General features: G+C 36.9%; 1 protein-coding gene across 1 annotated transcript; it reads left to right on the top strand.

The window, feature by feature from the left end:
- Nucleotides 1-21: 21 nt before the first annotated feature.
- TMA16 (translation machinery associated 16 homolog) lies at nt 22-26,709 on the top strand. Its single transcript, XM_041738450.1, has 7 exons — nt 22-222; nt 11,322-11,434; nt 17,029-17,066; nt 18,351-18,435; nt 19,579-19,727; nt 24,099-24,141; nt 25,477-26,709. Exons 1-7 carry the CDS (start codon nt 190-192, stop codon nt 25,655-25,657), a joined length of 642 nt encoding a protein of 213 aa, XP_041594384.1. The 5' UTR covers nt 22-189; the 3' UTR covers nt 25,658-26,709.
- Nucleotides 26,710-26,751: the final 42 nt, after the last annotated feature.

Genomic DNA, 26,751 nt, shown 5'->3' with positions numbered 1-26,751 from the left:
TTACTTATTCCTGAGAGAGAGAGAGAGGCAGAGACCCAGGCCGAGGCAGCAGCAGGCCCCACGCAGGGAGTCGGACGCGGGACTCGATCCCGGGACCCCGGGTCACGCCTGGGCCGAAGGCGATGCTGAACCGCTGAGCTCCACCAGTTTTCCGTAAAAGCAACAATGTGAAGAAGCTTGTGGTCGAGAATGGCCTCGTCCCCCGCGTGCTCTGCCCCTGCGGTGCGCCTGTCACTTTGCTGCCCTCGGTGCCCCCGTCCCTGCGGCCTCTGCTCTGGGTCCTCCCGGAGCACGTGGATTCGGCCCAGGGGCGCCCTGCGCCGCCGCCGCTGCTCTGGCCCCCGGGGTACGGAGCGGGGCCCCGAGGCAGTGACCCTGGGTCGGTTGGCACTTGGCTGCGGTTGCCCCCGGCCGCCTGGTGGGGGATCGCCTTGTCCCACGAGGCGGAGGGGGCTGTGAGTCTGTTGTCCTGGCAAATTCCCGCCCTTCGGTTTCCTGGTACACGACCCGTGGCTCTGCTCTGGCGCCCTTGAGGTTAAAGCAGCTCAGCTTGGCCCTGGAGGTTCTCCCTACTTACTTACTCATTCATTCATTTCTCCGTCTTTTTATATCGGCTGCTCTAAACGTCTCAGTACAGTTTGGAGTGTGGGTTACGGAGTCCAGAGGACCGAGTTTGACATCTGTCTCTGCTAAAATTTGGTCTTGGTGAACTTACCGCCTCCAAGCCTCAGTTGTCCTACCTGTTAGAGGGGGATGATCCCAGGAGGTGCCTCGTAGACCTGCCAGGGAAAATCCAGTGGAAGCCAGTAAGCCCAGCGTCTAGCACTTAGTAAATGCAGTAATTAGTAGTAAATGGTTAGCAGTGGAGCTTGTGGTTGTCTAGTCTTGTTACTTTTATTTCTTATTTTGAACCACTCTGGGTACTTTTCAAATTCCTGTTTCTTTGTTATACCAAAACTTGATTCAACTAATGTGAACAGTCTTTTCAAACTAATTCATCTGACCCAGTACTTCTTTATTCTGCATGGCAAAAAGTTTTTAGCATATTAAAAGTTTTTAGTTTGGTGTGTACTATGCCACAAGGCACTCCCATATATTTTTTTTATATAATCCCATTATTATAAAGTTTAAGTGTGCTTATTTTCCTCCCTAGTTAGATTATAAAACGTTTGAAAGTATGCCATCCTCCTCACTCGGTTTATCTTGACATGTAACTGAGGGCATCAGGTGTTCCTTGACCTCCCTGCATATTCCTTAATGACAAGAATTTCGTGAGGTTGGACTCCCCTATAAATGCAAGCTGTAAATTACTAAATCTTGGTGGTGGTGGTTTTAAATTTAAATTTTTTGATTCAATTAAATTTTTTTTCCTAGCTGCATTGAGATGTAATTGGCTTAGAACATTGTATAAGTTTAAGATGTACAGGGTTATGATTTGATATATAGTGAAATGACTTCCACAGTGAGCTTAGGTAATAATACATCATCTCAGGTAGCTGCCACTTTTAGCACCTTTCAAGTGTATAGTACAGTAATCATCTTGTATGTTTGATCTCAAGAACTTTACTCATGACTAGAAGTTTGTGATCACCTTGAAACATTTCCCCAACCCCAGCCCCTGGCCACCACCGGCCTACTTCCTGTTTTTTAGATTCCACATATATGTAAGATCATACAACATTTGTCTTTTTCTGTGTGACTTACCTCCCAGCATAATGCTTTAGATTTTGTCCATATTATTGCAAATAATAGGATTTCCTTTTTTATGGCTGATTGATATTCTATTGTGTAGGTGTGTGTGTGTATATATATATATATATATATATATATATATACTTTTTTTTCTTTATTCACTCATTTGTTGAAAGGCACTTAGGTTGTTCCATGTCTTGGCTCTGATAAATAAGGTTTCAGTGAATACAGGTGCAGATACCTCTTCAGTGATTTTGTTTCCTTGGATAGATACCCAGGAGTGGAATTGCTGGATCATATATTCATTCTATTTTTAATTTTTTGAGGAACCTCTCCACTGTTTTCCATAGTGGCTGTATCAGTTTTCATTCCCACCAACAGTGCGAAAGTGTTCCACTAATCCCATCCTCTCCACCACTTGTTGTCTCTCTTTTTGATAACAACCAATCTACCGGATGTGAGTTGATATCTTACAGGGGTTCTGATTTGCATTCGCTGATGATTAGTAATTGGACACCCTTTAATGTACCTGTTGACCATTTATATATCTTCTTTGGGAAAATATGCTTTGCCCATTGTTAAATCTGATTATTGGTTTGTTTTGCTACTGAAATGTAGGAATTTCTTATTTATTTTGGGTACTGACTTCTTATCAGATATAGTTTATAAATATTTTCTCCCATAGAGAAAGGTGCCTTTTATTTTTTAATTTTATTTATTTATTTTTTTTGAGAAAGGTGCCTTTTAATTTTGTTGATCGTTTCTTTTGCTGTGGAGAAGCCTTCTAGTTTGATGTAGTTGCTCTTTATTTTGGGTTTGTTGCTTGAGCTTTTGGTTTCATATCCAAAAAATATCGTTGCCAAGGTCGATGTCAGAGTTTTTCCCCTATGTTTCCTTCTAGAAGTCTTATGGTTTTAGGCTTTACATTTAAATATTTAATCTACTTCGAGTTAATTTTTGTGAGTGATGTGAGGTAGGGTTCAATTTCTTTCTTCTATGTATGAGTATAGTTTTCCCAACATCATTTATGGAAGACTGTCACTCTGCCATTGAGTGTTCTTGGCCATATATGTATGCATGGGCTTATTTCTGGACTCTCAATTCTGTTCCATTGGTGTATGTGTCTGTTATTTCACCTCAATCTTAAAGAGATTACCTGCTGACTTGCTCTTGAGTGTAAAAGTAAGGACATGTGTTAATGAAAAGCAACCTAGTATACAGCCTCTTTTTGGAACAATGTTGTATGTGCGTGGTTTAAAAAAAAAATCAGATGGTAAAAAATGTTTGTACATGAAAAGTATATTAAATTCGTATTACTGCTGTGAAAAATTAACACTAATGTAATGGCTTAAAACAGTACAGATTCATTTACTGTTGCATATCTGGAGATCAGGAGTCTAAAAGTGAGTTTTATTCTTCTGCTAAAATCAAGTGTTGACAGGACTCTTCTCTTTAAGAGGCTCTTCCTGTAGGGAAGGCCACAACCCCTTCTCTTGATAATGATTCTCCTTCCTCGTTATAAGGACCCCATTGGGCCCATGTGGATAATCAGGGTTAATCTCCCAAGTCTCAAGATCTTTGATCACGTTTCCAACATCGCCTTTGCCCTGAATGATAAATTATTTACAAGTCTGTGGAATTAAGGCATGGATGTCTTTGGAAGGGAGGTCAGTTTTCCTACCTACCACAAGTTTTCCTCCAACTCTGTTAACTTAATGCTTCAGTTCACCTGAGAAACAGTGACCGTTAACAGTTTCTTAGCCGTTTGGATATTTCATATGCATGTACCAGCATATATATTTATGTCCTCTAACTCCCCTTTTTATACTAGACACACTCTTAATGCCCTTTGCTTGTTTTCTCTTAGCTTTTTTTTTCTTTTAAGAGTTTAATTTATTTATTCATAAGAGATACACAGAAAGAGGCAGAGACACCGGCAGAGGGAGAAGCAGGCTCCTCATGGGGAACCTGATGTGGGACTCGTCCTTGGAAATCCTCATCCAAGGGTCATGCCCTGAGTCAAAGGCAGACTCAACCACTGAGCCATCCAGGCATCCCTGATACCCTAATTTTAGAGATCTATGTGAGTTCTGCCTCTTGGGTTTTTTTTTTTTTTTTTTTTTTTTTAAGATTTTATTTATTCATGAGAGAGAGGCAGAGACACAGGCAGAGGGAGAAGCAGGCTCCATGCAGTGAGCCCAACGTGGGACTCGATCCCCGGACCCCAGGATCACACCTTGGGCTGAAGGTGGTACTAAACCGCTGAGCCACCCAGGCTGCACGCCTCTTGGGTTTTTGTTTTTACAACTAATAACCCATTGTTTGCTTTTACTTCAATATGTTTAATCAGATCTCTAATGGATACTTAAGCTGATTCCATGCTTTTCTTTTACTACTGCAAACACTGCCTCATTGATTATTCTTATGTTTTTGGTATATGTGTGAATATGTACCTCTATAATAAATTAATAGAAATAGAATTCCCTGGTCAAAAGACGTGTGTGGTTTTTATCTTGATAAGGTCTATCAAATTGTACTCCAGAAGGAGGGCATTTATTTATGAGACTGCTTATTTATGAGACCACTAACTCACCCATGTTCTCGGTAATGCAGTGTTGATAATTTTTAAAATCTTTTCTAGTCTTATATACTAAAAATTCTATTTTATTATAGTTTTAATTTATATTTCTCTTAAGGTAGACCACATGTCTTTTCAATATTCTAAAAACACTTGTATATATCTTTCTGTGACTTGTTTGTATTCTTTTTCCTGTTTTTATTTTGGGTTGTAGGTCTTTTTCTTAATGATTTTATAAGTGTCCATTATATTGTAGGTGCTCATCAAATACATGTATTTCATCTGAGCTTAGTTCTAGTCTGTTTTCTTACTCTTTTACTGAGGAGAATCTTATTATCTCCAGTGGCTTTAAGGTACCACCTATATTCTCAAGTCGTCCCTAATTTACATCTTTAGCAGAGATCTTTTTTTCTAAGTGCCAGACTAGTATTTATCTCTACTTTACTTAACTGTTGCTCAGGCTTCTTGAACTAATGTCTAAAAGTTAATTCTTGATGCCCCTTGTCTCCATGTGCCATTTCTATCCTAAGGGTAATTGGTGATTCTGACCACGTGGTTGCTTGTCTTGCAAACTTGGGGAGGCATCCCTAACTCTCCTCCCTTTCCCTAGTCCTCCATATTCATGTCCTGTCATTGTATTTCAAATGTTGCCATTTCTTTCACACCTTCACTGTCACCATACTTAGGCCACTTGACTGTTCAGCTCTTCTTAATGGCCTCTGTACTACTAGTAGTCTCACTTTTTACCTCCTTCCAAACTGTTCTTTGTACAAGCATCTTGCGTCATCTTTTTTTTTTTTTTTTAAACAAATAGATCTCAAGTTATTTCTTCAGGGAGGCTTTTCTTAATTTCCAAAAATTAGGCCCACATATTATATAGTTTCAGTGAGGATCCTCTACTTTGTGGCCATTTTTCTGGACTTTTAAGTAAAGTATATAGTTATTTACAAGATAACTAGATTGTAAGCTCCATGAGGGCATGTCCATGTTCTGATGCTGATCCTGGAACCTTAGTTCCTATTCTAGTACCTGGTAATATGTGCTCAGTGATTCTTAAAAAAAAAAAAAAAAAAAAACTAATCTAGCTCAAGATACAAGTGTAAAAAGTGGTAGCAGAGAATATGGGAGAAAGGTTAATTCTGACTAGGTATTTGTAGGTAAGTCTGGAAATAAAAGAGAAGTTGAGCTTGATGTTAGATTTTTTTACATGAAAGATAAAATTGAAACCTGCATGAGAGAATTATTAAGATATTCTTAAGGAAAGCAGTGTTTATGAATTATTAAAATTACTTTTATCTGAGATAATTCACACTTTTTTGATAATTCACACTTTTAAAGACCATTTTTAATGTTTTTAATTCACAGGTAGTTTAATGTACAGTGGGTGCTTAGCGAGTGTTTACTTGGGGCATCATCTTTTTTTTTTTTTTACTTCTTTCAGAGTATTATTTACAGCCTGATATGACGTGTTTATAGTTGTTAAGGAGCCACTGTTGAGAAGTGTAAATGACTTTGTAAATGTTAAATGACTGGTCAACGCAGTATAATATTAGGTGCTACATGGCAAATACCACCAAAAGAGAAAGGTTTTCAGGCCCAAAGGAGTTTTTCTTGGGTACTTTAAGGAGGATATAAATTTTAATTTGAAATGGCCCTTGAGAATTGAATAGGGTTTACAAAGGATTATGTGCTGAACCATTAAGTTCCTACTGGAAGCCCTAACTAATGATTGGTCATTGCTGTCATATTTATCTGTAAAGCAAGGAAAATGCTCTGGATTTCTTCATGGTATATTCACTGCCAAAATAAAGAGCAGCTTCTCTTAATCCATCTCATTTTCATCATGTCATTAGTGTTGAGTGACTTAGTATTATCATATTTTGAAATTTATTTTGGTGTTTAAAATGTTACACTATAAGCTTTCTCAGTTTTAGGTATGACTTTTTTTTTTTTAAGTATTTGTATACCTTTATGTACCCTAAATGTGTTTGGTGTAATAATCATTTTTCTAGGTTTCTAGTTACACTGGGTAGTCTAAATGGCATTTCTGTCTTTTGTTGAGCCTGGATTCTATGATGACCTTCGTGGTCTTTTAGAAAATGTTCCTTAAAAAAAAAAGAAAGAAAAAATTCCTTTTTGTTTATGATTTTAACAGGAATATTTGAAGCATATTGCCCCTGAAATACCTTTCTATTCTTTTTTTTTTTGTTTGAATAAACTGTTTATGTGTTTTCCTCTGTTCCTCTCAATTACAAGTCCAAATAAATTTTCTGAAGTAATTCCTAAAGATTGTAGGAAGGAGTTACTTTTAATATTACTTTCTGACTGGAATATTTTTGTGGTGCCAGAAACTTTTCAAAGTAAGCGTAGTTATTCAAAACAGTGCCTTAGTTATGCTTTGGAATGGAAATGCTATTTTTGTCTTTTTTTTTTAAGATTTAATTCATTTATTTATTAATGAGAGACAGAGAGAGAGAGAGAAAAGACCAAAGACAGAGCTGATCATGAGCAACCGTGAAGGCCAGAGTTTTTTCTAGTCAGGCAAAGGGGCTACATTTTTAGTGACATTAGGCCTTAGCCGTGGTTGCATTCAGTCCTTGGTTTCCCCTGCACTGTGCTAGCGTTCTTCAACTTGGGCATCCAGATATTTGACTCGAATCATTTTCTTTATTTTTAAAGATTTTATTTATTTATTCATGAGAGAGAGAGAGAGAGAGAAGCAGGCTCCATGCAGGGAGCCCGACATGGGACTCAATCCTGGGTCTCCAGGATCAGGCTTTGGGCTGAAGGCTGAAGGCTGTGCTAAACCACTGAGCCCCCGGGCTGCTCTTGTATTTTTCAAAGTTGAAACATATTAATTTTCTATAGAAAATACACCTCAAACTCTTTCCTCCACCCCTAGTTTTATATGTTTACATTCTGCATTATTCTATGAATTAGATGCTCTACAAATAAATTTGGAGAACCCCTGACTGATAGAGATTAATTGCTTTTCAGTTAAGAGATATTAACTGATTTTTAACTTTTCAGTTAAGACATTTTTAATACATTAACATTTTGATAGGGTTTTACTGCAGTTTTTCCCTATTGAAGTATTTCTTTTTTATTTTAATATATTGAAAAATATGAACATGTTTTAACATTTAGCAAGTTGTACATACTGCTGTGCCTTATTATATATTTATACCCTGCCCTGAGGCAACCTTTTCATGAATAATATAAGGAACCATAAACTACACCTGAATCAGAATATAAGTTCAATTTCTTTGTTTCTTCTTTGAAACTTCTGGGAGTGTATTTCACTTCTGGGAGGTTCTTAAACGGAGACTTCTAAAAGATGAGAACATTCTCATACTCCGAGGCTATGAAACTATTTCTAAAGAAAGTTTTTATTAAATTTTTAAAGGAAGTTTTTTATAGACTTGGACATACTGCTAAAACAATGTTATACCTCTGTAACTTTAGCTGTTAAGTTTTAGCAGTATCAGTAACTTTTTTTCTTGGGGTTCTGTGACCTTTTTCTTTTCTTTTTTAAAGCATTTTATTTGTTAGGATATATGGAAGAAAGTTACCTTTCCAAAGAGTAAAACTTTGCTTTATTATTATTATTTTGTTTTCATTAGTTATCTTTTTCTTTATTCATTTGTAAGAGGCAACTCCTTGGCCATTGAAGTTTCATCATGAGATTGCAGCAAAATTCAATCATAGCTTGAGACTTCACTTATATTTCTATTCTCTTGCTTTTTCCACCACATCTGTAGTTGGTTCCTTCTTCTGGGTGAAGTCTTGAAACCCTTGAAGTCATTCATGAGGGTTGGAATCAACTTCTTCCAAACTCCTGTTCATGTTATATTTTGGCCTCTTCCCATGAATCATGAATGTTCTTCATGGCTTCTAGAATGGTGAATCATTTTTTTTGAAGGCTTTCAAGAATTTACTTTGCCCAGATTCGTAGAGGAATCACTGTATATGGCAGCTGTAGCGTTATAAGATGTATTTATTTAATAAGACTTGAATGTCAAAATCTCCTTGATCCATGAGCTACACAGAATGGATGCAGGCATGAAAACAATATTAATCTCATTGTTTGTTTCCATCAGAGCTCTTGGGCCACCAGGTACCTTGTTAGTGAAAAGTCGTATTTTAAAATGAATCTTTTTTTCTTAGCAGTAGGTCTTAACATTGGGCTTAAAATGCTCAGTAAACCATGTTATAAGCAGATGTATGTTTCATTTATAGAGCACAAGCAGAGTGATTTCCCATAATTCTTAAGGGCTATAGTATTTTGGGGAATGATAAATGAACATTGGTTTCAGCTTAAAGTTACCAGCTGTATTAGCCCCTAACAAGAGAGTCTGTCTGTCTTCAGAAGGTTTGAAGCCGGGCTTTGACTTCTTTCTAGTTATGAATGTTCTAGATGGCATCTTCCAGTAGGAGGATGTTTTGCGTACATTGAAAATGTACATTAAAACTTTATAATAACTTGCAGCTTCTACATCAGCATTTGCTGCTTCACTTTGCACTTTTATGTTTTGAAGATGGCTTCTTTCCTTAAACCTCGTGAACCAACCTCTGCTGGCTTCAAACTTTTTTCTGTAGCTTCCTCACCTCTCTTGGCCTTCACAGAATTGAAAAGAGGTAGGCCTTTCTCTGGGTTAGGCCTTGGCTCAAGGGAATGCTGTGGCTGGTTGTATCTATCCAGAGCACTCAAAACTTTGTCTTTGTCAGTATTAAAGGTATTCTGCTTTCTTAGCATTCCTGTGTTCACTGAAATAGTACTTTAAATTTCCTTCAAGAGCTTTTCCTTTGCGCTCACAACAGGTCTAGCTTTTTGGCCTGTCTCAGCTTTGGACACGCCTTCCGCACCAAGCTTAGTTGTTTCTAGCTTTTTGTTTAAAGTGGGAGATATATGACTCTTGCTTTCACTTGAACAGTAGAGACCGTTGTAGGGTTAGTATTTGGTGTAATTTCTGTGTTGTTCTGTCTCAGGAAATAGACCTGAGAAGAGGGTGATAAATGGGAGAATGGTCAGTGAGAGCAGTCAGGACACACACAGCATTTACTGATGAAGTTTGCTTAGTTGATGGTGCCCCAAACAATTACAAGAATAACATTAACTGATCACAGACCACCATGACCCATCTAATAATAATAATGATAAGGAAATATTGTAAGAATTACTGAAATGCAACACAGAGACATGCAGTGAACAGATGCTGATGGAAAAATGGTGCCGATAGACCTGCTCCCTGCAGGGTTGCCACAAACCTTGTTTGTAAACCAGCAAAACCAAACCCCCACAATATCTGCAAAGCACAGTAAAACAAAGCATGCCTGTACTGTTGTGTGATTTCATAGTATTCTATACCTGTAACCATCTTCCAGTGCCATTCTGGGTTTCAGAGTTGGAGTTATCTTGGTCAGGTTTATCAAGAAGTGAGCAGTGAATATTTGTTGGTGTATTTCAGTGAATATTTTCTGAAGGAATGAATACATGTGTGAATGAGGAATTGGTCATTTTAATTCTGCAGAAAGTTCTACAGAGGAGTGACTTTGAGTTGTATTTTATGAAAGAACTAGAAAGGGAAAGGATTTTGCAGGCAGAAGTAACAAGTGCAGTCTCCAGAAATTATGAAATAGCAAAGTGTGCTCTGGAAATGGAGGAGAAAGAAGTTCAGTAAGAATGGGATGAAGGGTGTTTTGAAGAATGAAAATAATGCTGGAGAAGAAGGTTGGGGATAGATTGTTTTCCACGTGAAGGAGTTGGGACCTATGTGTGAGCTCGTTAGCAGTGGAGAAGGATTTTACTAGGCAAATACTGCAGAAAAGTAAGCTCTGCGACTTCTATGACAAAAGAATTAGCAGTGAGAATCTAGAGGCCATCCTAATCATGAAAAACCATGAGGCTGAATTAAGGCATTGACAATAGTTTTGAAGAGAAGATTCTAGGAACACTTGACCTTTTTGAGGATCAGGTATATTAGAGACTGCCAGCTGTCCCCAGATAGACTTTTTCTTTTATAATGTATTTTTTTTTTTTCTGAGAATAACAATTAAACTTACTATTCTCCTTTACATAACCCACTGATTAAATTTTGGTCAATGGATGTAAACAGAAGACTCCCAACTTCAGAGGTCTTGCTCTTAAAGGAAAAGGGTATGCCTTTTGATTTTCTTTTCTACTTCTCACTGGCTGGAGTGTAGACTTGGTATTAAGTCATCTTAACTATATAGATATGTAGGAGGTTGTAGCTTAAGAATGGTAGATGGAAGGAGCCTGGATCTCTGAGGACTTTGTGAAGCAGAACTTCATACTCCTACTTTTTACAGGAGAGAACTAAACTTTATCAGGTTACAGTATTATTATTTCAGGGTTCTATTATAGGAAGCCAAATCTAATTCCAAAATAAAAACAGGTGTGATAAAACATAGAAGTATGTAGGAATAAAGAATTACCTGAATGCCTAGTTCAGTGGACTGAATGAATTATGACCTTCTTAGCTAGCATAAGGTTTGAATGGGAAAATAGTACGTTCTTTTTTGGATGTGCTGATTTTGAGATGGCTTCTATTATTTCCTCTTGTTTTTCTATGAACCCAAGTTTGATTTTGCTTGATTCCGTGCCCACTCTGTTCCATGTGCAACCTTTACAGTCAGGCTCCCATGAACATCATGTGTTCCTTCTACCTCCCCAACTTTTTTTTTTAACTGTGACACATATTTTTAACTCTGTCTCCTCACCGTCTACATTCTCTTACCTACACTGAAGATGTAATGGTTGAAGAGCTGGGTTTATTGACCTTTTCTCTGCCGTTCTTTATTTTCTTATATCACTCAAGAGTAGTTCTGAATATCTCGTTGCTGTATGACAATGGAAATACATACTGTTCCAGTCATTTAACAGGTCTTATTTATCTCCTGATAAATAGTAGTGTTTCTGGCTTATGGTATTTCTTATATTACTGTTTTTTAAATTTATTTCTAAAGATAATTTTTTGACAAACCTTTTACATATCTGACTATGTATGTCATATATTTTCTTACGTTTTAGCCTAAAGCCCCAAAGGGAAAAACTGTAGGACGTGAAAAAAAAGTCATCCATCCATATAGTAGAAAAGCAGCTCAAATTACAAGAGAGGTCCACAAACAAGAAAAAAAGGAAAAGTAAGTATTTTTTTTTTATCATTTGTATTGTGCATTGGTGTAAAGCCCATTTATACATTTATCTTTAATCAGTATTCCCGTCTTTCTTTAACAAATGTTAAGTATGTTCTGTGCACTGAAGGCACTTTGCTTAATTTTCATACTTCTGAAGAAGTTGAATTTGACAAGTTTTGTTAGTATTCTCTCTGCTTTTATGGAGGAGTGGATTTTCATAGATCCTTATGCCATTCTAGAAGTTGGTTTGAATTCTTGATGTGAAGAATTCATAGTAAAATTTTCTTAGAAATTCCAAATGTGTATGTAATTCCCCTTCTTTTCTGCTTCCCGTCCCTTAGTCTACCCTCTACGGTCAGCAGCCCACCCTGTATAACTCACCAATTCTTACCCCCATATTTGGCCTGTGAGAGCCCCCGGGAGCTGCTGTAGAGACAGAAAATTTACTTGAAATGAAGCTGTAAAGACAAAAATCATCATTTTAGCTATTTTATTTTTATATTTTTTAAAGATTTTATTTATTTATTCATAGAGATGCAGGGAGAGAAAGAGAGGCAGAGACACAGGCAGAGGGAGAAGCAGGCTCCATGCAGAGAGCCTGACGTGGGACTCGATCCAGGGTCTCCAGGATCACGCCCTGGGCTGCAAGCGGCGCTAAACCGCTGCGCCACCGGGGCTGCTCCATTTTAGCTATTTTAAAGTAGCCTTACCATTTTATTTTTTTATTTTTATTTTTTTTTATTTTATTTTTTTTAGCCTTACCATTTTAATAAATGGTAGACGCATTTCCACACTATCTGATAGAAACCAGCACGTTCATTGTTATTTATTAATTTCATACCCTAGACCTAAACACATATTTAGTGAAGGTTAGCTGTTGCCAGTGATTTGGCAAGAAGTTTTCTTGAAGAGAATAGACAAGTGCTGTGATAGTATAATCAAATTTTCTTTTTTTTTTTTTTCAAAAAGGTTATTGGGATGATAGCAGTAATGCTTTAAAATTTATTTTCCAAAAAAAAAGTTATTTTCAAACTTTAAGCAATTAATGTATCACTTTCATGAATTTTACTGTCTTCTGACATGATTACTACTTCTATAATTTTGCAGTTTTTGTTACCACCTGTACTAGTATTTAATAAACTTAATGTGTATGCAAGATATGCCTGTAGGACATATTAAAATTTTGTTCCTTCCCCTAGAATTTTCCTTCAGGTCTGGGGCAGTGTCAAATTTTGCATTTCTAATGAGTTTCAGGTAATGTTGATGCTATTGCTGCTTGTTTAGGGACCACACTATGAGAACCGCTGACCCATAGTATTATTTACTTAATATTTTTTTTAGAATATTTTACCCTTAAGTATCTTTTTTTTGAAGGAAATACTTGATCTGTATTACAATCAAGTAGATAACTGTTGCCTCCCCTATATGGTCTGAGTCTGAGGCATGCTTGCTTTATCCATGGTGAAAAGATTTGGCAAAGGTTGGAAGACTTGTAAAATAAACATTAAATGAAGTCGTCTTCTTACTGTAATTGGAGGGAATCAAAATAAAATGGGGGGGAAGTAACTTGTTTAAAAATGATTTCATTCTGTGTCTGAGATACTAAAAAATAAGATCAGCTTATATAGTACTACTGGTATATATGGCAATATTTTAGGAAATACAGCTTTAGAATTAGTTAGAATTAGGCTGAATTCTTGGCTTCTTATAAGTGCTTTGCTAGTGAGTCTAGAGTCGAATGTTGTCAGGTATTTTCAGGATTTTATGCACTAATTTACAGAATCAACATTATAAAAGAATTATGGAAGGATAAAATTGAACAGCATGCTGATTCCTATATAACTTATTCTAAAGAGGTTCTATTATTGGGCTGAAGCTCCATTTTCATAGTACAGTTGAAAACTAATGCTTAATTTTTTCTACTTAGACAATGTTCTAAACAGATTGTTCTCATTTATTTTAAAGAGGTAGGTCCTCATTGTAACCACTATGGTTCCAGAAGCAAACAAATACAAAGCTTTAGTAGTATGTAATGTATTTTATGAAACAGGCTTATGCCTGTCATAGATGTCAGCTTTTTGAGTAGCAGCATCATTGACCATGGATTATCTTCCTTTAAATGACATAAACACATAAAATGTTGCTGATCTTCCTGCACTAGAGTAGTACTCCCAGCAAGACAGAAATGCTGAGCTGCATATTTTGGAGAGATGGATGATTACAAGATACTCAGACTATTGGGACAACTGTGAGCAAGATGATAGAAAAGGTACCAGCAGGACTTAACTTGAACTTCAGGTGCCCATGGCTTCTTAATAACGGATAGCAGTTATCAAGTACTGCTTTAATTACCTATTGCTGTATAAGAAATCCTGTGCCATCATAGCAGCTTGAAACGGTTTTTTTTTGGCCAAGAATTCTTGTGCCACTTAACTGAATGCTTGTGGTTCAGTCTTTTCACAAAGCTACAGTTAAAATGCTGATTGGGGCCACATTCATCTCCGAGCTTAACAGGGAGAGATTTTGCTTCCGAGCTCGCTCATGTTGCTTTTGGTAGACTTCAAGTCATGGCTGCCTGGTGGCTGGAGGCATCAGTTCCTTGCCACACGAGCCTCTCCATAGGCTACTCACAACGTGATGGCTTGGTTCTGACAGAGCACAGACTCTGAGATAGAACAAGAGAAGGTAGCCAGGATGGAAAACAGTCTTTGAAACTTTATTTTAGAATGACATCCATCGCTATTGTGTTATTTTATTTGTTTGAAATCTCTACATCTAGCCAGCCACACTCAGGCAGCACAAGGACATGACTATCAAGACACAAGAATCAGTGGGGACCATTTTATTTTTTTTATTTATTTATTTATTTATTTATTTATTTTTATTTTTATTTTTTAATTATTATTATTATTTTTTATTTTATGATAGTCACAGAGAGAGTGAGAGAGGCAGAGACATAGGCAGAGGGAGAAGCAGGCTCCATGCACCAGGAGCCCGACGTGGGATTCGATCCTGGGTCTCCAGGATCATGCCCTGGGCCAAAGGCAGGCGCCAAACCACTGCACCACCCAGGGATCCCAGTGGGGACCATTTTAGATACTAACACCTTTTGTGAACTTTCTGCCTACCAAGATACTTGGTTTTTCTAAGGAACAGAGGTAGCCAGGCAGCATAAAGTATCCAATTTCTATGCTTTTACACGGAACTGAGAATTCTTTGTACCTCTTCCTAAGGTCCTTTTAAGGGAGAAACACAGGTAGTGGGGAGATCAGGGAGGATGTCTATTATCTTGCAGTGCCTTTGACTAGTGGTCAAGGATACAAAAACAGACCTGCTGGTTGGTCAAGTTGACTCTACTGATAGACTCTGGTTACTCAAAGATACTTCAGGAGTAAATAGCAACAGAATAAGAGCTCAGATGTGTTCTTTTTCAGTATTTGAATGCTCCAATTTAGGACTATGTGGAATATTGCTTCTGTTCATGTTAAAAGAAACTAGTATGTTTTGAAGACTGGTATATTTCAGGTGATGCACAATTTACAGAGAACTTATGGCTCTTTTTTTTTTTTTTAAGATTTATTTATTTTTAGAGAAGTGCGAGCATGCATAAGCAAGCTGGAGGAAGGGCAGAGGGAGAAGGCAAGGGGGAAGCAGACTCCATGCTAAGCACAGAGCCTGTCGCAGGGCTTGATCCATGATCCGGAGATCATAAGCCGAAATCAAGGGTCAGACGTTCAACTAACTGAGCCACCCAGGCACCCCCTTAGATGGCTATTTTGTGTTATTTTGGCTTTATTTTATGATTTCTCAACCTAGCAATATTTTGTTGGTATATATACTATCATATTTTGTCTTGCAGAGTATACAACTAAGAAGCCTAGATACCAAAAGACAATGACTTAGTATAGGAAACTAACAGAGAGAAACTGAGCATAATGGGTAGAAATGTAGGAAAAACTACTTTAGAGAATTAATCTCAAATCTCTTTACTTTTCTCTATCCCAGCTCATAACCAGTCTAGTTCAGGACCCATTGAGTTCACTCAGAATTACCTCAACCTGACTTCTTTAGCATTAATTAATTAGCATTAATCAATGCTTAATTGAAACGAATGAATTTAGTCTCTATTTTTAAAAATCAACTTTGAGGTATAAAGAGTATTCAGTAAAAGAGCCATATTTTCAGTGTCCAGATTTGGGTTTTTGGTAGTAGAACAGTCTAACCACCATGCTAGTGACTGATCACAGGGCCCACAGAGCCTAACATGTTACTCTCCAGTCATTTAAGGAAAAATTTGCCAGCCTCTGCTGTTATGAATAATGCTGCCATGAACATTCATGTACAATGTTTGGACCTTTGTTTTCATTTTTCTTTCTCTAGAACTAGAATTGCTGGGTCATATGGTGATTGTATGTTAAAGTGTGTAAGAAAATTGAGTTTATATGAAATTAAGTTTATAAGACTTGTTGGTTGTATGTTAGGTGTCACATTTTAGTATTTAAGAAATTGCTTTATCCAAAGTGATAGTATCATTTTATATTTTCACCATCAATGTATTAGGACTACATTCTCTCCATATCAGTACACTCAAACCTGCAGTATTATCAGTTTTTTTTAAAAACTTTGTAGCCACCCTGATAGTTGTATAATAGTGTCTTAGTTTGATTTAATTTTGTACATCCTGACCAATGATGTTTAAATATCTTTTTATGTGCCTTTTGGTCATTTCCATATCTTTGATATGATGAAAAACCAGTTAAAGTCTTTTGCCCTTTTTGGTATTAGATTGTCTTATTAAATAAGTAGGTAGTAAGAAGTATTTGCACATTCTGAATGCAAGTCCTTTTGTTAGTTATTTGTGTTGTGAATATCTTCTCCCATTCTGTGCCTGAAGCTTTTTACTTAAAGAAAGCTTCATTTTATTTCTCCCAGTTTTCTAGTTGTTTAAAGTGGGAGAGTAAATCTAGTCTGCTTTGTTAGGCAGGGACAGTAACTTTTTTTGTTCTTTGCTGTATGTCTAGTGAGTAGCATAAAGTGTGGCAAAAACTAACTATCCAAAGGTCACCTGAATGAATTAATGTTTAGAATACCAACAATAGGAATCATGTATTTCCTAGATTGTTTTCTGAGAATAAATCAGTTTTTTTTCTTATTAAAATTCTTTTCAAATTATGAAAAGTAAACATTCTATTTTTGTTCTTGTTGAAGTTTAAAAGGTGACACTAAGGCCTTTTGGTCTTGGTGGCCACACTTCATCTTCTAGAAGGTATTCATTACTCTTGTGCACAAGTATTATCCACCTGAACATTCATAATCCAGTCCAGTTTTTTTGTTGGTGTTCAAAACTGATTTGTTCTATAGGTGTCCTTTAGTCATTAGTCACTGAAGAGCTAAAGGAAAGTTTCTAGAAACATTTTGTTCCAGCGATTTAAAAGAAAAGCATGGTGTTCAGGGTTTCTGCACTAACAAATTATTTTCATTTGTATAAAAGAATGATCCTTGACTTAAGATTCTGTGGGCAGTTTTTGTTTGTTTTTGACAGATTTTTTTAAAATTTGTTACGGAAATTTTCTAATACCTTATGTACCCTTTCTTCCAAGATTGAAAAATGAAAAGGCATTGCGTCTCAATCTTATTGGTAAGTAAATTTACTCATTGATACTCTGGCTAAACTATAGTGAAATTCTGCTCTGTACCTATTTCTAGGGACTTTTCTTTACTGGACTTAATTAAAACAAAGTAAAAGCAATTGTTAACTCTTAAAAAGTGTTAATAATATCTAGCTCGGTTTTTCAGAAACTATTTTTTATTTATCTACCAGCTTGCCTACCTACATCTATCCATCTGTCTGTCTACCTACTATTCCTTCTCTTGACGTTTAATTCTAGCTCCCTAACCATTAGAATTAGGAAGGATTGTGGCCTAAGTATTTTGGAAACAGCAGTTTATATTTAGTGATGTGGATATATGCATCCTCTGTCTGTATCTCAGTGTCACCATCTTTTTTTTTTTTTTTTTTTTTGGCTAGATTTATTATTAGTAAATTTTTACTTAGAAGCCTGACTTTAAAATAGTGATACTTAGGGGCACCTGGGTTGCTCAGTCGGTTAAACATCTGCCTTGGCTCAGGTTAGGATCTCAGGGTCCTGGGATTGAGCCCCATGTCTGGCTCTCTGGTCCATGGGGATCTGCTTCTTCCTCTCCCTCTCTGCAGTCTCTCTCCACTCTCTCAAATAAATAAAAATTTTTAAAAAAATAATGACTTTTAGGCTTTGTTCATTTTTTGTTTGAATATTGATCTTCAATGCTTTCTCAGGTAATAGTATTTCTAAGTAGGTCATCCGTATCTCAGGTATGGCTGTAACTGAAAGTGACCCTGATGGTCACGTTTACTCTTTGCACGGTATCTGACAGATCTTGTATGGTTAATATATTTACTAATTTGAGTGCCCAGACAGGCTACTTAACCTTTCACATGTGTGAATAGGGATAATAACCCTCAAAGGATGGTAAAACTCTTGATATAGAGCCTGCTGCTTATTAAATGTTCATCAGTGTTATCCTCACCACTAATCTAATTTTCATTTTTATTATTTTAGATAAGTGTTCTATCTTTTGCTTTTTAAATACTTAGAACTTCATGTTCTGTTAACATATTCTTTTTTTATTCATGCATCCTTATTGGATAATATATATCAAAAAGCATCTCTCCCACCCCTGTCTCTTCCCCAGATTAAAATGTGACAATTTGATTTCTGACAGACTGGTTTAATTAGCTTTGAGCCCACATGAGCCTTTATATTTAACATTGAAATAAATTTTGATACTATTTTAAACACACTGATGTTGAAAATTATAATGAATGCTCATTGCTTAGGTGCTGACTTATGATGTTCATCTATTTTGATACTTGTTGTTACAGGTGAAAAACTGCAGTGGTTTCAAAGTCATCTTGATCCCAAAAAAGTAGGATATTCAAAGAAAGATGCTTGTGAATTAATTGAAAGGTAAACACTGGGCATGTTATGAGCAAAAGGCTCAGAAAAGGGGAATTCTCCAACTTGGTTCTTTAAGAGACCGAGTTCTTTCCTGGATTTAATAGAGGAGTAAATGGGCTTTGTTATCATGAAAGCTTTAGACTCACACCCTGGTGTAGCTACTCCACTAGACTTATAACTTTTCCCAGCCTCTGAGTGTTTACTTAACCTGGTTTCTTGGGATCAGGAAAGGCTTCCTAATTAGCAGATTGAGGTGGGTTAGTTCAAGAGCCTTTAGGCTGAGAGAACAGTATCAGATATAAGAGTGACATATTTAGTGATCTGCTGGCCATTTAATATAACCAAAATAACAGGCTCAAGGAGGGCATTGTGACAGTGACAGGTGCAGCTCATGAAAGGCCTCAAGTATCATTGTAGGAGTTTGGACCTTATCAAAGGACATTGGGAGCCACAGGAAGCTTTTTACAGTAGGTACCTGAGATGATCATATTTAAACTTTAGAAATGTTATAGTAGTGAGAATGAGGATGGTGGCCTGAGGGGACATGGCTTTGGGCAGGACATTGTTGAAAGGCTGATGAAACAATCTAGGCAAGAGAGGATGCTGGGCTCTCCATGGTTAGTAGCAGTATGGTGAAGAGAAGTGAAGATTCTAGAAATATTAAGAAGGTAGAAAGTCACAATCCTTACTGAAAACTTAGGATGTGACATAAAAGGGAAAGAATGGAGTCAAGGAGGACACCTACGTTGTTCATCTGGGCAGGTGGGTGGATGGTTGTGCTATTTTCTGAAGTAGAGAGCCAAAAAAAAGATGGGACAGTTTTGGTGGGGGTTGGGTGGGGATACAGGTGGGCACAAGTTCACTTTTGATATGTTAAGCTTCTATGGGACATCCAAATGGAGATGTCCAGGAGGTGGTTGAGTGTGAGGGTCTGGAGTTTAGCAGATACTTGAATAGCAAGCAGTGATTTGGATGTTGAAATTTTGGGCATGCTTGGACTATCCAGGGAGGGTCTGAAGTCTGAGGATACAAGGAACTCAGGAGAATATACAAATTTCAAGGACGGACGAAGGCTGGGGTTTGTTTTAAATGATGTACTGTAAGCCAAATGGTGGGTAGACTTGTAACTCAAATTGCTTTCTTATTTCTCAGGTATTTAAATCGATTCAGCAGTGAACTAGAGCAGATTGAATTACATAACAGCATCAAAGACAGGCAGGGAAGGCGGCACTATTCCCGGGAGACAGTCATCAAGCAGACAATGGAGCGTGAGCGACAACAGTATGAAGGATATGGCCTTGGTGTGTTCTCATTTTCTTTTTTTCTTTCTAAAATACATAGTCATACCAGATTTGTAATGTATTTCAAGGGTTTGATTTTATTTATTGTATTTATTTAGTTTAGTTTGAATTTCTTTCTTTGATTTCTTTTGTGAGTCTGTTGAATAACTTTTTATTTTTATTTTTTTCTTAAATTCTCAAAACTGTCACTTGTGATAGTGATATCATATCTTTCTACCCTGACAGTAAAGTTTTCCTCTCCTTCCGGCACATTCCTAATTTGCTTTATTGTAGAGTTATTACCTGCCCATCTCTAGCTGCATCTGTGTTTCTTTAGAGCAGGTGCTGTGCCCTTTTTATCTTTCTAATTCTTGTAGGACCAAGCTATAGTAGCTGCAGTCATTCTTGAAAAACTTTAGAAATTGAACATTCATTCTTCGCATTGTAGCATCTCTTACCATTCTTATAGACAAGCATGTTGTTAGTTTACCAACATTGTCTGAAGAAAAAGCACTTGGTGAGGGTACTTAAGGTTCTGTCGATTTCGCATGAAGCATGTAGATTTCTGGCTTAAAAAAAAAAAAATTCAAATAGCCTGGCAACATAATCTGCTACAGTGGAGTAACATCTGTCCCTTTTAGACTTGATCATGGTCCTAAACATTACTTTATTCACATTCCATTTCTGGTCCGTGTTACAGCATTTATAGTATGTGGATTTACTTGAAAAGTACAGTATAAATGAAATATTTAATAGCAAACTAAGTTTTTAAGTTTTGATAATAAACAACACTGAAGTATAAGACCCTAAAAGGAAATATCTTGTGGGTAACCGTTGTGTTGGGCCCAGCCTAGAGATAGGGATGCTATCAGCTAGAAATGCCTGAGACACTCACCTGGGCCTCTAGTACTTGCATTGAGCCTCCCTAGGTATTTCTCCAGCCAGAGCCAGAGTTATGGCGGGTACGGCCTCCTGGTTCTTATGACTGCAGGGATGCACCTTAGTAACAGCGGTCAGGGAAATTTGGGGGAAACAAACAAACAAAAAAAGACAAAATGAAATTTTTACTCACAAGGCCTAGAAGGTCCATAGAACGCCCAAGGCCATACAGGGAGGTGGAAGGGAGAGAGAGGAAGGGAGTGTGGACTTGGGGTTCTACCTTCATTAGGGTCTGAAGGTGAGGTGCCCAGAGTTTCACAAATTGACTCTTAATTGGTGAATTAAAAAGTTAACAATGGGATTTAGGACACGAGAAGGGAAAAGTAGAGTCACTCAAATGGTGATTTACTAGGTTACCAGAGTTTTCTAAAAGAGGAAAGTTGGCAGTTCCTCTTCATCATTTCTAAGAAGTGAGCTTCTTCACTGAAAAAATAACAAAATAGCTGTAGCATTAGACAGATGCGACTTAAACCCTTAGAGCTTACCGTATAGCAGGACAAGTTATTTAACCCTCCCCCGCCACGCTTTCTTTTCTTCAATTTAAAAACTGAAATAAATAGTATACCTACTTTGGCACTTGTTTAAAAGTTACATGAAGGGGATCCCTGGGTGTCTCAGCAGTTTATTAGCTCCTGCCTTTGGCCCAGGGTGCGATCCTGGAGTCCCGGGATCGAGTCCCACGTCGGGCTCTCGGTGCATGGAGCCTGCTTCTCCCTCTGCCTGTGTCTCTGCCTCTCTCTCTCTCTCTCTTTCTATATCTATCATGAATAAATAAATTTAAAAAAATCTTTAAAAAAATAAAAATAAAATAATTACATGAAGTTTTATTTATCAAGATGCCTTATACAGTGTAATACAGGAGGTTCGGGGAGAGCTTCAAGCAGTGATGCCAGAGTCCCTTTCACTGAATAGTCACCTTGTAAGAGTGTAAAATTGTTTATGCTCGTAGGTCTCCCATCTCCTCATCTTGGTTTTTCTCTGGAACCCACTTTAATGTTTTCTCCATCACTCAACTACAAGTACTGGTACACTGATGACCTCTGAGTTGATAACACAAATAGTTGCTTTACTGGGCATTGATTCTCATTCAGTCAACTTCTCTGCTGCATTTGATACAGATGATCATTTCATTTTCTTGTCAGATGTTTCATTTGGTAAAGAAGACCCAGCACTTCCATAGTTTTCTTTCTAGTTCAGTTTCCTAAGTTGAATCTTCCTCATCTTCACAAACTAAATATTGGCCTAGGACCCCCCTCCTTGGGCTGTTGCTTTTTTCCTATTTATATTAATTCCTAATGCATTTCATTCAGTCTGTGGTGTTATTATTATTTTATTTTTAAAATATTTAATTTATTTATTCATGAGAGACACAGAGAGAGAGAGAGACAGAAACACAGGCAGAGGGAGAAGCTCCCTGTGGGGAGCCTAATGTGTGGAACTCGATCCCAGGACCCCGGGATCATGACCTGAGCCAAAGGCAGATGCTCAACCACTGAGCCACGTGTCCCTCAAAAACCTGTGTGGGTTTTTTTTTCTTTTTCTTCTTTTTTTTTTTTTTTTCAGCCTGTGGTTTTAAATACCATTTACATGGTGATAACTTCAAAATTTTATCTGTCAACCCTAATCTGTCCCTAGAACTCCAGACTCGTATTATCAAACCAGGGTTTCTCAAAATCTCTATTTGAATGTCTTCTAGGCATCTCATACCTGACATGTCCCCAAGCAGAGTCTAGCTTTTCTCCTAAAACGTTCTCCTGCAGCATCTGTTTCAGGCAGCAGTATCACCAGCTGCCCAGTTGCTCAGGTCGGAAACCCGTGGTCACTTTCACACTCCATCCAGCTCATCAGCAAAATGTATTTTGCATCTGGTAACTAACTGCTACTACCAGCCCCTCGCTAGCCCAGCTAGGTTTGGTTGGGTTCAACTGTACCATTGGTTCACCTGTACCATTAATGGCCTCCCAGTTGGTCTCTGTGCTGCTGCTCTTTCCTCCTAAAGTCTGTTGACCATGAATCTGGCAATTAGTTAACCGAACATGGCCAAGGTCACACATGTATTGGTGATTGAGTCACCACAAAAAATCAGATCCATTGTTCTTCCAGCTGTTCCATGCTGCTTCTTCCAGAGTTAGGTAGTGTGTCTGGTGAAGGGTTTGAGATCTCTGACAGCTTTATAGGGGCCTATTAACCTGGGCAAATTGTTGTTGAATTCTGGATTCTTACATTTCTCCTCTTTGCCCCATGGTGGTAAAACTATTTCTGACTCTTTTTAGTAGGATTTCTTTTTTTAAAAATGGTGTTTAATTTACACCTTTTAAACACTTGATCTCCTTATACTCATATTTTCTGAAACTATTGTCATAATTTGCATACAGTTGTGTTAAGCATTTTCATTTTATCCTTTTCATTCATTGATCCTAGATATTAATTAATATTTTATTGCATTGGCCAGAATTTTGGAGCAGTTGTTCTAGTTATACATGCCATTTGTGTTTTACTGATAACTATGATCGTGCATATTGGTTTATGGTAAATTTTCTAATCATGGTAATGTACCTAGTTTTTTATTGAAAATGGATTTAGGGGCACCGGGGTGGCTCAGTGATTGAGCATCTGCTTTTGGCTCATATCCTGATCCCGGGGTCCCAGGATCGAATCCCGCACTGGGCTCCCTGCATGGAGCCTGCTTCTCCCTCTGCTTGTGTCTCTGACTCTTTCTCTCTCTGTGTCTCTCATGAATAGATAAATAAAACCTTTTTAAAAAATAGATTTTTTATTGTGCTGCTTTGAGCATCTATTGATTTATAGTTCATTTAAATTTTTTTCCCATATTGAGTAATGTGATTTTTAAAAATATTAAAGAATCCTTGCATTTCTCAGATAAACTCTGTCTTGCCAGGATGAAATATATGCTTGAAAATAAATTGTGCTTTTCACCAAGAAAATATATTTTTAAATCTAGCATTTTAGGAGATTGATTGTTAGAAATTGCCAGGTGTCTTTCATAGATTAAAAGGTCATGGTTTATTTCATTAATAAGTTTATTTCATTTTATAGATTTTGTGCTAGAATTTAGCATTGAATAGCATTTTTCTTAAATCACCTTCTTAAACTAAGCGCTTTATACTTTCAGAACTTTTTCTTTTTTTTTTTTATTCATAAATCCACGAAGATTTTTTTTTTTTTTTTTTTTTTTTAAGCAGCTGACAAAAGAACTACTGATAAAAAATGAAGCTACAACAGACAAATCATTTCAGTCTTTAGTTTGCGGTAAGCAGGAAGGCCAGAACTTCCTTTTCATACAGCATTATGGCTGTGCTTTGAAATTTTGTTTTGCTTTGGATTTTCTTGCTGCCACTAACTTGTTGTATCCGAGATAATAAACAAGGAAACTGTAAAATGTTGTGATTTAAAGAATACTACTTAATGGGTATAAATTATTTTCTTTCCCAGAGATTCCAGACATTGTAAATGCAGGTAATCTGAGAACTTTTAGGTAAGTCTATCTCTCTTTATGATTCCTTGAGGCTACATGTAGAATACATGAGACACAAACTTACTTTCTTTTTGAACTTAGACATTAGAGTTAAAAAAAAAAAAAATGTCAGGGGTTTCTTTTAACCTGATCTGTTTTATCAGACAAAGTAAGACTTTTCCTGACTTTGTTTATTTGAAACACCTGGTGTGCACTGAAATGATAGTGACATGGTGATTATATTTTTCAAAATATTTTTAAATACCTTAATAAAATACTTAAGAGAATTTGATGTCACTATTGCTCCCCAATTCGTATTTTTTTCAAAGATAAACTAACAGCAGCAGACCCAGTGGCTCAAAATTCTATCCCCAGACTATTTGCAGTACCCTCTTTTGGAAAAGATGGTTCCTTGGAAGTGACACCGGAGAAAAGAATAAATTGTCAAGAACTAGTCAGTCCAGTGGTTGAAAGATGAAGTTTTCTGTTTTTTTTTTTTTTTTTTTTTTTTTAAGATTTTATTTATTCATGAGAGACAGAGAGAGAGAGAGAGGCAGAGACACAGGCAGAGGGAGAAGCAGGCTCCATGCAAGGAGCCTGATGTGGGACTCGATCCCCCATCTCCAGGGTCACACCTTGGGCTGCAGGTGGCGCTAAACCGCTGCGCCACCAGGGCTGCCCTGAAGTTTTCTATTGTAACCGTAACATTTTTTTTGGTTACTAAAACTGACTACCACGAAGTGTAAAAAGAAAAATGTTGGGACACCTGGGTGGTTCAGTGGTTTAGCGTCTGCTTTGGTTCAGGGCATGATCCCAGATCTGAGTATCGAGTCCCCCATTGGGCTCCCTGCCCGAGGAGCCTGCTTCTCCCTCTATGTCTCTGTCTCTCTGTATGTCTCTCATGAATAAATAAATAAACTTTTTTAAAAAAAAAAAAAAAAAGAAAGAAAAAAGTCTTTTCTGACTGCAGTTTGAAGAGTTGCAGGTATGATATAGTCACTGCTTCTTGAGGTTCTTGGTAAGATGGAGTCTTCAGGTTAGGGAGAATAAACCAATGGAATAGAGCCTCCTTGTCACTTCTGTCTTAATATTTTTCTGTATTACGTTGGAAGTTTGGGTATGTGGGGATCTCTGTGCAGTTATTGCTCTTGTAGGTTAATGAGAGGATAAGTATGGACAAAAGCAAGCCTCACTTGGGACTTTTTTTTTCCCTAATGCATATGTTGTTTGTTTCTAGTGTATTTGAATCTGCTGTAAATTTATTAAGCTTTGTTCTACTGCTTTCAGAGTTTTAAGTATTGACAGCTCCTCCATCTCCCACCCCCGCAGCCTCTTTACGTACTGTGTTTTGTTTAGGGAATGGGATTTGGATCTGAAGAAATTGCCAAACATTAAAATGAGAAAAATCTGTGCTAACGATGCAGTCCCCAAGAAGTGCAAGAAGAAAACTCTTACAGCCGTAGACAAAGATTTAGGGGAACTGGAACTAAAAGATGAATCAAGTGACTCAGATGAGGAAATGCCAGCAGTGGCATAATTGTCCTTTGTTTGAAGTGAAAGTAAGTAAATTGAGAGCATCAAGTTATATTTGACCTGATTATGGTAAATAAGTGTGTAGATAACAAGAACTTGCTGTGTAGTTTCTTTCATGATGAGAATCCCATTTGCAGTGTCAAAAAGTGTTACGATTTTCATTTAAAAATGAATGTTACTTTTCATTTACATTAAATTGTTGAAATAGATGTAGTGAAATAAAAAGCACAATCTAAGATCTATTCAATCTAAATTTCCTGGACAGAGGGAGTCATATGAATAAGGAATAGAAAGTGTTTTGATTTTTTTTTTTTTCCTCTCATGTTTACCTTGGATCACCTGATCTCATATTCTAGGGCTTGTAGAGCCACCTGTTTTGTGGAAGAGTCCTGTGGAACCTTCTTGAGCCGTGATGATAGCAAAATTGGCTTTCAGTAATAGTGTTTCACTAATCTTCCTCTTAAACATTAGACCTATTTTCTTTTCCTTATGAAGTAGGGAAAATGTGATAGGGAATGAATATACACTGATGGACTATACATTATTTTTATTGTCTTTAAGCCAGAGTTAAATAGTAAAGAAAAAAAATAGTGACTATTTTTGTGATGTTGGTCTCCCACTCTTACTCTATCTTTTGATAAGGGGGATAAATGATTTCAGGTTAACTCTTTGTATGTTATTTTCTGCTTTCTCATGAAAACTGATGGCTTTATTTGTGGAAACAACTAATGAGCAGAGAATCTGTTATTGTGGTTGTGTTACTTATTTCTGTTATTTATTCTTCTGAGAGAGACGCTAAGTGACAACAGTATTTTAAGTATCGTGAAAGCCATGGATGTGTTATAATGTTGTTCTTCATAGAACTTGTTAAATGCAATTATCTTTTAGGCTGTTTTCTAAAGGATACAATGCAGATGTCTTTGAGTATTTTCAAGAACAGAAATATAAAACATTAATGCTATAAGAGATTAGATATCAACTAAGTTTCATTAACAATTTATTTAAAATGTTAACAGCTTTTTTATTGAAAATTAAAAATAAAATTTATTTTCATAATTTCAAACTGATGCTGATTTGCTTTTCTTTAGTAATCTTTGT

Source organism: Vulpes lagopus, chromosome 23 (assembly GCF_018345385.1).
Source record: "Vulpes lagopus strain Blue_001 chromosome 23, ASM1834538v1, whole genome shotgun sequence".
Taxonomy (NCBI): Eukaryota; Metazoa; Chordata; class Mammalia; order Carnivora; family Canidae; genus Vulpes; species Vulpes lagopus.
This window is presented reverse-complemented; position numbering and strand designations above follow the sequence as displayed.

Excerpts from the sequence above, each read along its gene's own strand:
- TMA16 (XM_041738450.1), top strand. The coding sequence starts at position 190 with ATGGCCTCGTCCCCCGCGTGCTCTGCCCCTGCG. Across the intron at positions 223-11,321 it reads CCGCGTGCTCTGCCCCTGCG|CCTAAAGCCCCAAAGGGAAA; the intron begins GTGCGCCTGTCA and ends CTTACGTTTTAG. Across the intron at positions 17,067-18,350 it reads ATTGCGTCTCAATCTTATTG|GTGAAAAACTGCAGTGGTTT; the intron begins GTAAGTAAATTT and ends TTGTTGTTACAG.